The following is a 16,818-nucleotide window of genomic DNA, read 5'->3' on the forward strand; positions in this document are numbered from 1 at the left end:
TGGCTGGCTGAGAAACTCTGCTGCTCCCAAAGCTGGCTTTATTTCTCTCCAGCAGGAATTTCTGCCTCTTCTGCCTAAGTCAGGACTGTCCCTTGTTGTGGGGGTTCTTTTTATCCAGTTTTCTGTTTTCTATCCAGGGTAATTTTTCCAAAAATAGTTGTAACCTGGTTGTGTTCGTGGGAGGAGATGAATTCAGGGTCTGCTTACACCGCCATCTTGATGAGATCTCAAGAATTCTTTATTGAAGGCCTGTTACTGGCAATGTGTTAGGAATTGGGTCCCTGTCCTTTAGGAGTTTAAACTCCAGTTAGGGAGATAAGAAAAACATGTACGTGGAAAAGTAACAAACCACCCAAAAACAGTATTTCAAGGCCTAAGGAAGAGTTTAGGCAGTCACGGCTACAGGTGACGAGTTGAGAGCAATTGCTTGAGGTTTGGGGGCTGGTTTTGAGGCTTTGGAGCAGGGATATGGCCTGATAAAAGCAAGGGTCTGAAATAATAATGACAGTGAAGAGGGGGCTCCTGTCCACTCCATAAAGGCTTTAAGTTTTTACCAGCCCTCAGTGCTGAATCATTTATCACTTACTCTCTTCCTCCTCAGAACAGCCCTCTGAGGTCGTAAGTAGTGTCCTTCAAAGATTGGGAACCTGAAGCTCAGAAATGTGATGGTTCATGCCCACAATCACACAGCTAGAGAGAAGCAGACTTCAGAGCCAGTTCTTCATGACTCTTAGCCCACACTCTGTCTACACGGAGTGTAGAGTGGGCTGGAAGGAGGAGACTAGAGCTCCAGAAGCTGTTCTCAGCCTGTGTGTGGCTCTGCATGGAAGGAGCGTGGAAGTTGTCACTCTATCCTGACAATGAGTAAAATACTGAACAGACTGAAAAATCAACAACCTTTCTTTGGATCCATAAGAGACAGGACACAGGGCAGACCACCGCCCCCAAGATAAGAGAGACAGACAGACAGGGAGTCATGGAGGAGAGACTCACGAATGGAAACTGCCATGGAAACCAGGGCCGGGTAGGAAAACCTGAACTGGAGTGATGAGTCCTGGAGGCTCCTTGTCTCCTATGGAGACACGTCTGAGAACTAAAGACTCCAAGGGCACCCAGTGATAGGGGGACCCCATGACGTGGTGAGTTTTACCTTTAGAAACTCTACCAGGTTCTCACAGTAAACATCTGAGGAAAAACTGCCTCCTGCTTCTGTCAGGGGCAGGGGAAGTAACCACTTTGACATACCCAGAGCACTGTGTTTTAACAAGGCCCGCCCTCAGGGGAAACTAGTTAACCAGAGCCTAACTTGTGAGGGTATTATCAGAGCCTAATTCACCAAGGAAGGGGAAATACCCAACTCCAGCCCACCCGAGCCATCCTGTCCTACATAAGAAGGAGAAAAAAGACTGAGAAGCACCTGTCAGGCTCACAGTCCAGAGGCACAGGCTCACTGAAAGACTGAGACCTGGTCCTAGGACTCCAGAAACTTCCCCTTCCACACTCCTTCCCCCCACGCCACTAAGGCCTGTGTACAGTGCTTCCTCTTACCCAGTACATCATATCTGGCTATCAAGTAAAAATTACAAAGCAGACTGAAAGGCAAAAAGCACAATTTGAAGAGACGGAGCAAACATTAGAACCAGACACGGCAGGGATGTTGGAATTATCAGACTGAGGTTGAAACAACTATGATTAGTATGCTTAATGGACAAAGGAAACAGCATGTAAGAAGAGATGGGCAATGTAAGCAGAAAGAAGAAAATCCTAAGAAAGAACCAAAAGAAATACTAGAGATTAAAAAACACTGTAATAAAAACAAAGAATGCCTTTGATGGGCTTGTTAGTAGACTGGACATGGCTGAAGAAAGAATCTCTGAGCCAGAGGATATATCAATAGAATCCTCAAAAACCAAAAAGCAAAGAGAACAAAGGTTAAAAAAATACAGACAGAATATCCAAGGACTATGTGACCATTATGAAAGGTGTGACATACATATAATGGGAATACCAGAAGGAGAAGAAAGAGAGAAATGGACAGATGAAACATTTGAAACAATAATGACTGAGAATTTCCCTAAATTAATGCCAGACACCAAACCACAGATCCAGGAAGCTCAGAGAATGCCAAGCAGGATAAATGCAGAAAAAATCCCTAAACCTAGGCATAACATTTTTGAACTACAGGAAATCAAAGATAAAAAGTCCTGAAAGAAACCAGAGGGAAAAAACACCTTACCTATAGAGGAACAAAGATAAGAGTTACATCCCACTCCTCTCAGAAACCACACAAGCAGAAGAGAGTAGAGTGAAATATTTCAAGTGTTGAGAGAAAAAAGACACCAACCTAGAATTGTGTACCCTGTGAAATTGTCCTTCAAAAGTGAAAGAGAAACAGTTTCATAAACAAACAAAAATGGAGGGAATTTGTTGCCAGTAGACCTGCCTTATAAGAAATGCTAAAAGAAATTCTATAGAGAGAAGGAAAATAATATAGGTCAGAAACTCAGCTCTGCAGAAAGTAAGAGAGCATCAAAGAAGGAATCGGTGAAGGTAAAGAAATTTTTATGTTTTTTATTCTTAATCTAACATAACAGTTGATTCAAAATAATTATATATGCTTATGTATTATTATATGTACATGTGTATAATTACATATATGTACATATATCTATAGTTTACTATATAAACACATCTGAACAAATTTGAAAGAATAGAAATAATACAATGTCTGCTCTTAGACCACAATTGAATTAAACTAGATATATGTATATATGTAGTTTTTATATATATATATATATATATACACGCACACATATATATGCTTATGTATGCGTATATTGAGTGAAATGAATGAAAGCAATGATACAAGGAATAGGAGGGAGGAATTAGGATTATTTTTTTATTTCAAGGACCTACACTACCTGTGAAGTGGTATAGTGGTACTTGAAAGTGGACTGGAATTAGCTGTAGGTATATATTGCAATCTCTAGGGCAACTGCTAAAAGTTTTTTTGAAAAAGCATAACTGATATGCTAAGAAAGGGGAGAAAATAGAATCATATAAAATGTTCAATTAAAACACCAAAGGTAAAAAAAATTAGAAGAGAAAAACAAGAACAAAGAACAAGGGCAGCAAATAGAAAACAGTAACAAATATGGTAGGTATTAATCCAACTGTAGCAATAATCACTTTGACTGTCAGTGGTCTAAATGCACCAATTAAAGGACAGAGATTGTATCAAAAAACAAGACCCAACTGTATGTCGTCTACATGAAACCCACTTTAACTATAAAGACACAGATGGATTAAAAGTAAATGGAAGGAGGAAAATACACCATGCTAACACTGGTCAAAAGAGAGCAGGAGTAGCTATGTTGATTTCAGACAGAGCAGACATGGACAGATCCAGTAGCCAGAAAATCAGTAAGGACATAGTTGGACTCAACACCACCATCAATCACCTGGGGATAATTTACATCAATAGACCACTCCATCCAACAGCAGGATTTACATTCTTCTCAAGCTCACATGGGACAGTCAGCAAGACAGGCCACATTCTGGGTAATAAAACAGACCCTAACACATCTAAAAGAATAGAACCAAGGTAGGGGGCAGGGTAGGGGGGAAGAAATGGGTGAAAGAGGTGTAAAAAAGTTATCGAACAATTTCAATGAAGGTAAAATTAAAATCCTATAAATATTAGCGAATTCATTTAATCAATTTTCAGTTCACATACAGACACCCCATGCAGAATTGGCCAATAAAGTTCTAATAGTGAAATAAAATTTGGTTTCCCATTAGAAAATATATTAATGCAAGGTAGCATGTTAATAAGTTAAAAGAAAAAATTATATGATCACGTGAGTAAATGCATCATGAGTCTTAAATGTCTTTAATACCTTCAACATCCACTTTATAAAAAATAACTTAGAAAATTAGGGATGGAAGTGCACCTGTAAAAATAAAACAAACAAAAAGAGTAAAGAAAGGGGGAAGAAAAAAAAACAGCCAACAAATAGTTGTAAAAGAAAAAACAAGAGTAGAGAATCATGGGATAGCTGATGTGACTGCTCTGACTTTCTCCCCTGCGTCTGTGATAAGGCTGGTTGGGCTTTTTAATAAATTGTTACAGCTTTTCAAGAAGAAACAAACAAATACCCAAACTTTTCCAAGTTTTCCAGCTTAAAAATCTGATTTTGGTCACCACTGCCATTTCTAATTCTTTTGGGATTGGTGTGATTTTTTTTCCAGCCATATTTGTCTGAGCCACATTTGTCTCTGTTCCTTTTAAGCCAGTGTAAAAGGCTCTCAAGAAAAGGCCTTGGTGCAGAAGACCTACTCCTACACTAGCCATGATATTGGCTTATTTCCATGTAGCCTAAATAAATAAATAACACTGAGATACCATTTGGTAAACACTACAGGTAATAATTGTTGTGGGTAAGATCAACCAATAGATGCTAAAATTAGTGGGCAAAAGTTTAAGGAGAAATAGGATATTTGCATAGTCTTAAAGGATCTCTCCCAAGATATATATTAATTATAAAGGGAAAAATAATAACTTTATAGTGAGGAAACCTAGCAGACACTATCTTAACCAAGTGATCAAGGTTAACATCATTAGTAATAAGACATATCAACATTACGTACCCTCTGACATGATGCTCTGAAGAAATAAAAAGAACTAATAAAATGTCTGCTCTCAGACCACAATGAAATTGAGCTGGAAGTCAATAACAGAAACATAACTGGAAAATCCCAAAATACTTGGAGATTAAACAACATACTTTGAAATAACACATGGATCAAAGAAGAACTATCAAGAGAAATTTTAGAATATTTTGAACTAAATGAAAATGAAAACACATCAAAATTTATGAGAATCAGTGGAAACAGTGCTGAGATGGAAATGTATAGCATTGAATGCATATATTAGGAAAGAAGAAAGATATAAAATCAATAATCTAAGTTTTCCACCCTAGAAAGCTCAAAAAACAAGAGCAAATTAAATGCAAAGTAAGCAGAAGAAATAATAAGAATTAGAGTAGACATCAATGAAATTAAAGTCAATAGAGAAAATCATTGAAACTAAAAGTGGGTTTTTGAAAACATCAATAAAGTTAATAACTTCTAGCCAGACTAACTAAGAAAAAAAGAGAGGACACAAAGTACTAGTATCAGAAATGAAAGAGGAGACATCACTATAGACCCCATGGACATTAACAAGATAATAAAGCAATACTGTGAACAACTCTATGCCCACAAGTTTGATAACCTGGATGAAATGGACCAATTCCTTGAAAGACACAATATGCCAAAACTTACACAAGAAGAAACAGACTATCTGATAGGCCTACATCTATTAAAGAAATTGAATCAATAATTAATAACCTTCCAAAACAGAAGCATTGGGCCCAGATGGGTTCACTGGTGAATTCTACCAAACATTTAAGGAAGAAATTATACCAATACTCTATAGTCTCTTTCAGAGGATAGAAGTAGAGGGAATACTTCCTAACTCATTCTATGAGGCCAGAATTATCCTTTTACCAAAACCAGGGAAAGACAATACAAGAAAAGAAAACTGCAGACCAATATCTCTCATGAACATAGATGCAAAAATCCTCAACAAAATATTAGCAAATTGAATCCGACAATGTATAAAAAGAACTATACACCATGACCAAGTGAGGCTTATCACAGGTATGCAAGGCTGATTTAATGTTCAAAAATCAATTAATGTAATCCATCACGTCAACAGGCTAAAAAATAAAAATCACATGATCATGTCAATAGATGCAGAAAAAGCATTTAAAATCTACCACCTATTATGATAAAAAACTCTCAGTAGGGGCTGGCCCCGTGGCCGAGTGGTTAAGTTCATGCGCTCCGCTGCAGGTGGCCCAGTGTTTCGTTGGTTTGAATCCTGGGCACGGACATGGCACTGCTCATCAAACCACGCTGAGGCAGCGTCCCACATGCCACAACTAGAAGGACCCACAACAAAGAATATACAACTATGTACCGGGGGGGGGTTTGGGGAGAAAAAGGAAAAAATAAAATCTTTAAAAAAAAAAAAACTCTCAGTAAACTAGGAATAGAGAACTTCCTCAACTTGATAAAGAAACCTACAAAAAACCTATAGCTAACATCAGACTTAATGGTGGGAAACTCAAAGCTTTCCCACTGAGATTAGGAGCAAGGCAAGGATGTCTCCTTTCACCATTCCTTTTCAACACCGCCCTGGAAGTTAAAGGTATGTGTATTGGGAAGGAGGACATAAAACTGTCTTTGTTCACAGATGATGTGATCGTCTATGTAGAAAATCTGAAAGAATCAATTAAAAAACACCTCCTGGAACTAATAAGCAATTATAGCAAAGTTGCAGGATACAAGGTTTATGGGCAAAAGCCAATTGTTTTCCATACATACCAGCAAAGAACAGATGGAATTTGAAATTAAAAACACAACACCATTCACATTAGCACCCCCGAAAATGAAATACTTGGGTAGAAATCTAATAAAATATATACAAGATCTGTATGCAGAAAAATACAAAACTGATGAATGAAATCAAAGAACAACTAAATAAACGGAGAGATTTTCCATGTTCAAGGATAGGAAGACTCAATGTTATCAAGATGTCAGTTCTTCCCATCTTTATCTATAAATTCAATGCAATCCCAATCAAAATCCCAGCAAGTTATTTTGTGGATATCGACAAACTGATTCTAAAGTTTATATGCAGAGGCAAAAGACCCAGAATAGCCAACACAGTACTGAAGGAGGAAATTGGAGCACTGACACTACCCAACTGCAAGACTAACTATAAAGCCACTGTAATCAAGACAGTGTGGTATTGGTGAAAGAACAGACAAATCAATGAAACGGAATAGGGAGCCCAGAAGTAGACTCATGTAGATGTAGTCAACTGATCTTTGACACAGGAGCAAAGATAACACAAAGGAGCAAAGGGTCTTTTCAGTGGTGCTGGAACAACTGGACATCCACATGCGAAAAAATGGATCAGAACACAGACCTTACACTTTTCACAAACATCAGCGCAAAATGGATCACAAACATAAATGTAAAGTGCAAAACTATAAAACTGCAGATAACACAAGAGGAAACCTAGATGACCTGAGTATGGTGATGACTTTTTAGATACAACACCAGAGGCACAATCCATGAAAGACTTCATTAAAATTGAAAACTTCTGCAAGGCAAAAGACAATGTCAAGAGAATGAGAATATAAGCCACAAACTTAGAGAAAAATATTTGCAGAAGACACATCTGATAAAAAATTATTATACAAAGAACTCTTAAAACTCAACAATAAGAAAACAAACAACCCAATTAAAAAATGGGCCAAAGATCTTACCAGACACCTCACCAAACAAAATATACAGATGGCAAAGAAGCACATGCAAAGATGCTCTACGTCATATGTCATCAGGGAAATGCAAATTAAAACAGCAGTGAGATCCTATTACACAACTGTTGGAATGGCCAAAATCCGGGACACTAGCAACGCCAAATGCGGACGAGGACGTGCAGCAACAACTCCCGCTCACGGCCGGTGGGGACGCAAAAGGGGACAGCAACCTCGGAAGACAGTTTGGCAGTTGATTAAAAACTAAACCTAGTCTTCTCAGCTATACAAAAGGATAAAATCATCCTATTCACAACAACATGGATGGACCTGGAGGGTATTCTGTTAAGTGAAATAAGCCAGATAGAGAAAGACAATTTCTGTATGACTCCACTCATATGTGGCAGCTGAACATGTAGACAGAGAACAGATTAGTGGCTACCAGGGGAAAGGGGGTGGGGGAGGGCGCGGAGGGGGAAGGGGTGCACCTACAACACGGCTGACAATAATGTACAACTGAAACTTCACAAGGTTGTAAACTATCATAATCTCAATAACAAGTTAAAAAAAAACTAAACATAGTCTTACCATATGATCCAGCAGTCGCACTCCTTGGTATTTACCCAAAGGAGTTAAAAACTTATGTCCACACAAAAACCTGCACATGGATGTATATAGCAGCTTTATTTATAATTGCCAAAAGCTGGAAGCAACCAGGATGTCTTTCAGTAGGTGAATGGATAAACTGGTCCATCCAGACAATGGAATATTATTCAGTGCTGAAAAGAAATGAGCTGTTAAGCCATGAAAAGACATGCAGGAAACTTAAATGCATATTGCTATGTGAAAGCAGCCAATCTGAGAATACTGTATGATTCCAACTATATGACGTTCTGGAAAAGGCAAAACAACGGAGACAGGAAAAACGTCAGGGGGTTAGATGGGGGGATGGATGAACAGGTGGAGCACAGAGGGCTTTTTAGGGCAATGAAACTATTATATATGATACTATAATGATGGCTACGTGTCATTGTACATTTGTCTAAACCCAGAGACTGGACAACACCAAGAGTGAACCCTAATGCAAACTGTGGACTTTGGATGGTTCTCTTGTGTCAATGTAGGTTCATCAGTTCTAACAGATGTTCTTCCCTGGTGGGGGATGTTGATGGTGGGGAGGTTATGCATGTGTGGGGCAGAGGGTATATGGAAAATCTCTGTACCTTCTCCTTAGTTTCACTGTGAACCTTAAACTGCTCTAAAGAAATGGTCTTAATTTTTTTTGCTGAGGAAGATTTGCCTTGAGCTAACATCCACTGCCAATCCTCCTCCTTTTTTTGCTTGAGGAAGATTAGCCCTGAGCTAATATCTATGCCAATCTTCCTCCATTTTTTTGTATGTGGGACACCTCCACAGCGTGGCTGGTGAGTGGAGTAGGTCTGCGCCCAGGATCCAAACCTGTGAACCCTGGCCACCGAAGCAGAGCACATGGAAGCTTAACCACTCGGCCATGGGGCCAGGCCCTAAAAATTGTTTTTGAAAGCTGTAGCATTAAAAACAAAAGTCAGTGTGTGTCTACTAAGAACCTGAGTGGCAGGTCTAGGGGAAAGGGCATGAGCGCCTGAGTGAGTCTTGAGCTCCCATCCCAGTCCTGCCTGCTGCTGGGGACCTGACTTTAGCATGAGTTTCCTCATCAGTAAAATGAGAGGTGCAACACCTAGTTTGCAGGATGGGTGTGAGAACTAATGATTAGTAATAATGTTTGTGATCCCATAGTGTGGAGCCTGACGCGGCGGCCCAAAATTGGTAGCTAATATTAGTAGCAGTGCTGGTGGTGAAAATAGAACGAAATAGAGAAAAAATGGAAGAGAAAAAAGAACTTGTTTTTTGTGTCCACTTCTTGTGATTTTTCAGTACTTCGAAGATAATTGGTAAATCACAAGCCCATTAAGATGGCTACTATTTCAAAAAAACCCCAGAAAATAACAAGTGTTGGCAAGGATATGAAGAAATTAGAATCCTTGTGCACTGTTGATGAGAATGTGAAATAGTGCAGCTGCTATGGGAAACAGTCTGGAGGGTCCTCAGAAGATTCAAAATAGAACTGCCGTGTGACCCAGTGATGCCCCTTCCACGTATTTACCCAAAAAAATTGAAAGCAGGGTCTCAAGACATTTGTCCGCCCGGGGCCCTTGCAGCATTATTCACTATAGCCAGGAGGTGGGAGCAACCCAAATGTCCATCATCTGATGAGTAGATAAAGAAAGTGTGCTATATATAAATATACAATGGAACATTCAGCCTTAAAAAGAAAGGAAATTCTGATTTATGCTACAACATGCATGAATCTTGAGGGTATTATGCTAAGTGAAATCAGCCAGTCACAAAGACAAACACTGTATGATTCCACTTAGATGAGGTCCCTAGAGGAGTCACATTCATAGAAACAGGAAGTAAGATGGCAGTTACTGGGGGCAGGGGGCAAAGGGGATTACTGTTGCTTAGGTATAGAGTTTCAGATGTGCAAGATGAAACGTGCTGGAGATCTGTTTCACAGCAGTGTGCAGATATTTAACATGCTGAACTGTACACTTAAAACTCATTAAGGTGGTAAGTTTTCTATTACCTGTTTTTACCTCAAAAAATATTAGATCATTTTTATCACCACTAGATTCTGTAGGCAAGCCACGGTAAAACGGGCTGTCCTCAGGCCTGAGAAGTACTGCACGCTGTGCACAGGGCCGTTTGTGTGCGCACAGGACGTCTGCGTAACTAACCTCTCCTCCTCCCAGTAATGCCATTGGCCCCCTGGTGGCCCTGTGGCTGATTTACGAGCACGGCGCAGTCCTGCAGGAGGCCGCTACTCCCGTCTGGCTGCTGTTCTATGGAGGCGTTGGCATTTGTACGGGTCTCTGGATCTGGGGGCGAAGAGTTATCCAGACCATGGGGAGAGACCTCACTCCCATCACCCCTTCCAGGTAAGCCAGGGTGCGGGCCGGCCGCGGGCTCGTCCCGCGGCTGCAAAGCCCTCGCTGCTCTTCTGCCCCGACCCCCGGCACGGCCGCTCCGCAGCCACAGGGAGGAGAGGGGCCGAGGGGAGCATGCCCCCGACCTTTGCTGCACCCCTCCCCCCCGTCACCGCCCGCCCTCCTGCACTCCTTGGCCCCCACGCACAGTGGCACTAAGATGAGGGAGGGAAGACGAGAGCGGTGGGAGAGTGGAAGGGAGGAGAAGCTGAAGCAGAGCAGGAGGAAGGAGGAACAGCAGCAGGCACTCTGCAGCCCCCGTGCGCTCCCACTGGCGGTCTTTCCCGCGTGACGTCCAGGAGCGAGTGGGAGGGAGCCCACGCAAACCGCCCCGCGGCGCAGGGCCGGCCGCCCCAACATCCTCGGGCACACCAGCCACCCTTCTCCCCCGCCACCCTCCTGAGGGCCCCTGGGGACCCTCCCCAGCTCTGCCAGGGGGGCGCCACGGCGGCCTGGGGGCGTCTGGGGGCTTCTCCCGCAGGGTTTCTCTGTGGTCCTTCTGTTGTGTAGGCGTCAGATGTGTTAGGGGTTAAATGAACTTAGAACTTTCAGGATACACCTAAAACTGAGAACTACCTAGTGCAAGAAATCTTCCTCCTCGAAAGTTTCCCCCTGAAATTCATTTTAGTGCACGTTTCTTTTATAAGATTGATTTGAAGAGAAGTTAGTAATCTGAGAAAAAATTCACTTTTTATAATAAGTACACATTCTAAAAATAAGAGCATCATTTTTCCTATGCCACTTGAGAAATGACTGACCATTTTCACACCGCAAGCATTGCTGACCCAGTTACTGCGGCGTGTGGTTTTGGAGAACGTATCAGAGGACCAGGCTGCGTGGCCTGTAAGCAGTGTCATGCAGTCTTCGTGTGAACGTGGCCATTGTGCACAGGTTCTGCTCTGTGAATGTCATCTGGCCCAGTCAGCAGTCCACGGGCCGCCCAAAGAGCGTTCCGGCGAGACTCTGGGCCCCCGGGGTGTGGGTGAGGCCCCCCAAACAGCCCCTGTGATGTGTCCCTTGTCCCCTCCGCAGCGGCTTCACCATTGAGCTGGCCTCGGCATTCACGGTGGTGATCGCCTCCAACGTGGGACTTCCCGTCAGCACCACACACTGCAAGGTAGGCCGAGCGGGCGCCCGCCGGGCCGCGGGGTCGCTGCCGTCCGGGGTGAGCGGCGGGGCTGTGCCCGTGGCTGTGGGGCCCGGCCCGGGGCGCGGGCTCTGCGAGCCGGCCGCGTGTGCGCGCGGGCCTCCTGCGGCGGAGCGGACCGTGCTGCTGCGGCGCATGCGCGGCCGGCCGCCCCGTCGAACGCGTGCGCGGCACCCTCCCTGCGCCCGTGGCTCGTCGTTCCCACGGCGAGTTTGCCGGCGAAGTCGCGTCCCTAACCACGCTCCGGGCTCGGAGGGGCCTGGGAGTGGACGGCGGCGCCGAGACAGCAAGAATCCTCTCAGTGGGATTCTCAGACAGCTGGTTCCCCTTTTTCCTGAGATGACGGTCACAGGCCCACGCTGCCTTAGAGTGAGTTCCCAGTGGGGGGAACGCCAGCTCCTCGGGGCTGGGCAAGACGGAGGTCCTGGTGGCGGTGGGGGACGCTGGGGCGAGGAGCCTCGACGATCCAGGAAGAGGAAAGAGGCTCGTGACGGACGCAGTTATCCGAGGTCACCCAGGGGGCAGGCCGGCTAGCACGCAGGTCTGAGACCCGGGGCTGCCCAGTCCCGGAGCGAGTTCTCGGACACCCTCAGCGGGCCTCCGGTACACACACGTCCACTCACCTCAACAAGGCAGACGGCGCTTCCAGATTTCTCCTAGGTCCGTGTGTTCGCGTGATGCAGGAAAAACTCCGCTGCACCTGCTGTGGGGGGACAGCCGCAGGCCCCAGGGCGGCCGCAGCGACCGCACGGGGATGGCCATCTACACTACCCACGGCTCACCCCCGGCCACGTTAGAAACAGGTCCCAGCAAACGGGCACGGCCGCTCAGCGGCGGCTGACGGCGCGGGAGCTCTGCGCTGGGGAAGCAGCCTCGTGGGAAAGGGGTTTTTCTGTGTTTTCCTTTTTTGCCGTGGAAGATAAGCCTACAGGACAGTATAGGAGAACCTCAATTCCGACGAACCTTCCTTATCAAAGTCCCTTCCCCTCTGTCTGCAGAGCGCCCGGCGCGGGGTGCAGTGCTCGCACGCACAGCAGGCGTGCGGTCCCCACGCAGCCCTGGCAGGGGGGCGGCGTGAGCCCCGTTTGCGCTGCAACACGGCGGCTTCCGGAGGCGGGGCCCCGGCGCAGCCCCACGCGGGCGCGCGCGGAGAGGGGGGCAGGGCGGCGCGGCCCCGCGCCTGCTCGTCCCGGCCCGCGGTCCCGGCGCCGCCGCCGCGGCTCCTCTCGGCCTCGCAGGGGCTCTGAGGTGGGTGCGGACGCTCCCTGCTGGACCGAGGAGGAGAGCGAAGCCCGGAAAGGCCGAGTCCCCTGCTCCAGATCACACGGCCGGGGAGGGGCCGAGCGGAGGGGCCGGCACGGCCGTGCGCGACGCCCAGAGGCCCGCGGCCCGCGGGCGCCCCTCGCGGTGGTTCGCGGTCGGCGTCTGACTCGGGGCGTTTCAGACTTGCGCGAGAGCGCGCGGCCGTGGAGTGTTTCCCGCGTGGAAGCCCGCGGAGCGCGCGGCCCTCCCGCCCGCGCCGGCCTGCAGCCGTGCTCGAGGCGCCAGGAGGCTTCTGGGCTGTGTTGAAATGCACGTTCCTTCACCTTCTTAGTGGTTAACCCTGCACGTGAGCAAGCCCAGTGAGGCACACTCCTACACACCACTTGAAAGGTCTCTGGAAGACACAGCACAAGTTTGGTTTTCTAGGTTGTTCTTGTTACTTAACTATGTTGGCAATCTAACCTATACTAACGTGTGAAGTGTTATAACTCACAATGCTTAGATTGCTAATAACACTGAACTCTTTAATACATAATAGAAGTAGATGAAAAGTATAAAATGCCTGTAAAATACTTCAGTTTGATATTATCTTTAAATGGCATTTCCCCGATATTTATATTTATAGTATAATAAGGGGGTACTACTACAGATTTATGTCCAGTTCATACAGGACCTTACTGAATAAATGTGTGTTATCATCATCCTAAAATGTCTATACAGATCGTATGGTGGGTTCTGTTTCCTTAGAGCTGACGATAAGTAGTGTTAGGATAGCTCATTGGCGCTTAAAACAAGTCTCCTTGACGTGGGACCACGGTGGATTTCGTCGCTCAGGCAGACGTGAGACAGGGCTCCACTTGGATACTAGTGGGTTTGTCCACTGTCATCGACTGTGGCCAGAGCCAAGAGCTGGTCACTGCAGCAGCTAACGGACCGAGTCCTGGCTCTCAAGAGCTGGCAGTGGACGGGAGAGCAAAGTGCAGATCACAGGAAGGCCAAGTGGCTTCACAGTTGCTGTCACCCCATCAGCCGTATTCTCTTAGACCACATGTTTCCTCTGTATGCGACAGTCCCCAAATGGCAAATGTCGGATGAAATATGAGATATAGGATGGCGTTAAGAATGAGGCCCTGTGCGAGCAAAACCGCGAGTGTGGAAGCATTCAAAACGTGTTGGTGTCCACATGAAATCGTCACTGAACCCCGTCGTATTTTCAGGAATAATCATAGCCTGTGTTGGACTTCTCCAGCTCTTTTCTTCCTCTCCCATCCACATGTTAGGTTTCGTGTTTAGAGCCACCTCTGTCAGAAGGTGGGCAAAAGTTGGGAAATTGGCAGGAAGAAAGATGGAAACTATTATTGAAAATGAGCTTTTGAGGACCGGCCCAGTGGTGCAGCCGTTAAGTGTGCACGTTCCGCTTGGGTGGCCCAGAGTTCACCAGTTTGGATCCCGGCTGTGGACATGGCACCACCTGGCAAACCATGCTGTGGTAGGTGTCTCACCTATAAAGTGGAGGAAGATGGGCACGGATGTTAGCTCAGGGCCAGTCTTCCTCAGCAAAAAGAGGAGGATTCACAGCAGATGTTAGCTCAGGGCTAATCTTCCTCAAAAAAGAAAAAGAAAATGAGCTTTTGAATTTATCTGGGTAGATTTCGTTTATTTGTGCTTCCTTCTAAGTGTATATAGCGAAGTGCATAGTTTAAATTTTATGGTATCCTGTTTAAAACGTTTATAAGTGTTAGCTGAATGTATAATTTGGAAAAGAATAATTAGAAAAATGTTGTCACATTTTATTCCAGAAGGCATGCATGAAACAGTCTCCTTTGATTATAAGTTTCACTTTCTCTAAGCATTTCAGTGTTACACATTTTTCTGTTTCACGTCAGAGGGCACAGCCACTAGATATTTTCCTGGGATAATACCTGTGGTTCAAGTCAAAAGCCTTGATTAAAGGAACAGAAATGAGTCTTTAAAATAAAAGCATCCACAGATGTACGTTTCAGTAATTTGTTAATTTTTCTTCTCTTCTGTGAACTGAATCGGTGTTGGTCTGCAGCCCTAACTTACGACAGACGGGGCCACTATGGAACCCAGACACTCACCTGTGAGCTCTCTAATAGGAATTCACACTGGTGTTATCCAAAATGCTTTAGTTCCGCGTTGAGGTGGTTTAGGATCATTCTTTTTTGTGAATTACGTTATTCATCTCTGTTGATGACTTTGATGATTATTCAGCTAGCCTTTGGATTTGGAACAGCTTACAGGAAATACTACCGATTTAAAAATTTAGGATGATAATTTCTAGTTTAGTTTTCCAATTCTTGCACCCTGGGTCCCCTACTTCTCAATGATTCTATTGCTGTTAGTGCCTGATGGTGGCCTTCAGCTGGAAACACACTCAACTTATTAGGAGGGAAGTTCAGAACACAGCTAAGAATACCATTTTATATCAGCCAAAGACATAATCAGTAAAGTATTGAACAATAGATTTAGAGCACTATAATTAATAAAGGTACATCAAATTTTACACTACTGATCATATGCCTTCTTGTCAAGTATCATGAAACATTTATAAAAATCATAAATTCAGAAAGCCACGATAAAATTCACTATAAAATAAGAACAGGGGCTGGCCCTGTGGCCGAGTGGCTAAGTTTTCACGCTCCGCTGGTGGCCCGGGGTTTTGCCAGTTTGGATCCTGGCCCCGGACCCGGACCCAGCACTGCTCGTCAAGCCGTGTGAGACGGCATCCCACATAGCAGAGCCGGAATGACCTACAACTAGAATACACAACTATGTACTGGGCGGGGGCGGGGGGGGGGGGGTTTTGGGGGGAAGAAGGGGGAAAAAAAGAAGATTGGCGACAGATTTTAGCTCAGGTGCCAATCTTTAGGGCAAAAAAGAACAGAAGTTATACTAAACATAATCTCTAATCACAATTAAACTAGAAATTTATTATGTGTTGGAAAAAGGAGCTGTGTCCCCTTGGACATTTTTAAATTCTCTTTTTATGTAACAGTTGAATCAAATAGTCTAAGAATTACAATGGTAGCTTTCTTAGGAAAAAAAAACAAACTGTGTGTGTGTAAGTGTGCGTGTGTGTGTACATTGCAAAAGCTATGGCAACCAGAGTTATTCTCAGATGAAATTCGTATCTTTAAATGGTTTAACTGAGCAAAGGGAAAATAGAAGAACTAGACATTTGGGGCCGACCTGGTGGCATAGCGGTTTAGTTTGTGTGCTCTGCTTCAGCAGCCTGGGGTTTGCAGGCATGGATCCCGGGCACAGACCCACACACTGCTCGTCAAGCCATGCTGTGGCAGGATCCCATATATAAAATAGAAGAAGCGTGGCAACAGATGTTAGCTCAGGGCAAATCTTCCTCAGCAAAAAAAAAAAGAAGAAGAAAAAAAAGAGCCAGACATTCAAAGTAGGATTTTATAAAAGTGCAGAACAATAAAAATTCTGAGGCAATAGTAAGAAGGATATAAGTATAAAAGCAAGATAAATTTAAAAAAAAATAGTGAAGGGGAGGGAGAGAAGAAAGTAGTTACTAATAAAATAATATCAAGTCACAGTACGAAAAAGCAGGGAGGGGAATTAAGTTAGAAGGAGAAAGACATCATAACAACAGATATAAAGGAGAATTTTTAATTTCTAAAAGAGACCATACAGCTGTAGGCTAAGGATTTGAAAACATCCATAAAATGAATTATTTTCTGCAAAAATATACCTGACAAATAAATATTGACACAAAAAGTGGAAAACCAGACCAGAGGAATAGGAAGAAATTAAGGAAGTTCTCCGGAACGATTCTTCTCACCTGAAAAAGCCAAAAGGAAGGGGACAGGCTCTCTCCACTTCTGGGTGGATTCATTAGTTCATCTTTTCCATTTTAAAAGAACAGATAATTCTTACATGGCAGAAACTTTCCAGAATGTCGGAGAAAAAATAAAACAGGCAACTTCCCAATTTCTTCTATAAAGCATGTACTACATAACCCTCATAC

General features: G+C 44.4%; 1 protein-coding gene across 8 annotated transcripts in view; it reads left to right on the forward strand.

Annotated features, from left to right (window-relative positions):
- Nucleotides 1-16,818, forward strand: part of SLC20A2 (solute carrier family 20 member 2) — a 106,636-nt gene that overhangs the window by 85,536 nt on the left and 4,282 nt on the right. For all 8 annotated transcript variants that reach the window (XM_046648481.1, XM_046648482.1, XM_046648478.1 and 5 more), the window contains 2 exons: nucleotides 10,166-10,351; nucleotides 11,432-11,516. In XM_046648481.1, the coding sequence (XP_046504437.1) occupies nucleotides 10,166-10,351; nucleotides 11,432-11,516 (271 nt within the window). The remainder of the gene's footprint in view (nucleotides 1-10,165; nucleotides 10,352-11,431; nucleotides 11,517-16,818) is intronic.

Source organism: Equus quagga, chromosome 22 (genome assembly GCF_021613505.1).
Source record: "Equus quagga isolate Etosha38 chromosome 22, UCLA_HA_Equagga_1.0, whole genome shotgun sequence".
Classification (NCBI taxonomy): Eukaryota; Metazoa; Chordata; class Mammalia; order Perissodactyla; family Equidae; genus Equus; species Equus quagga.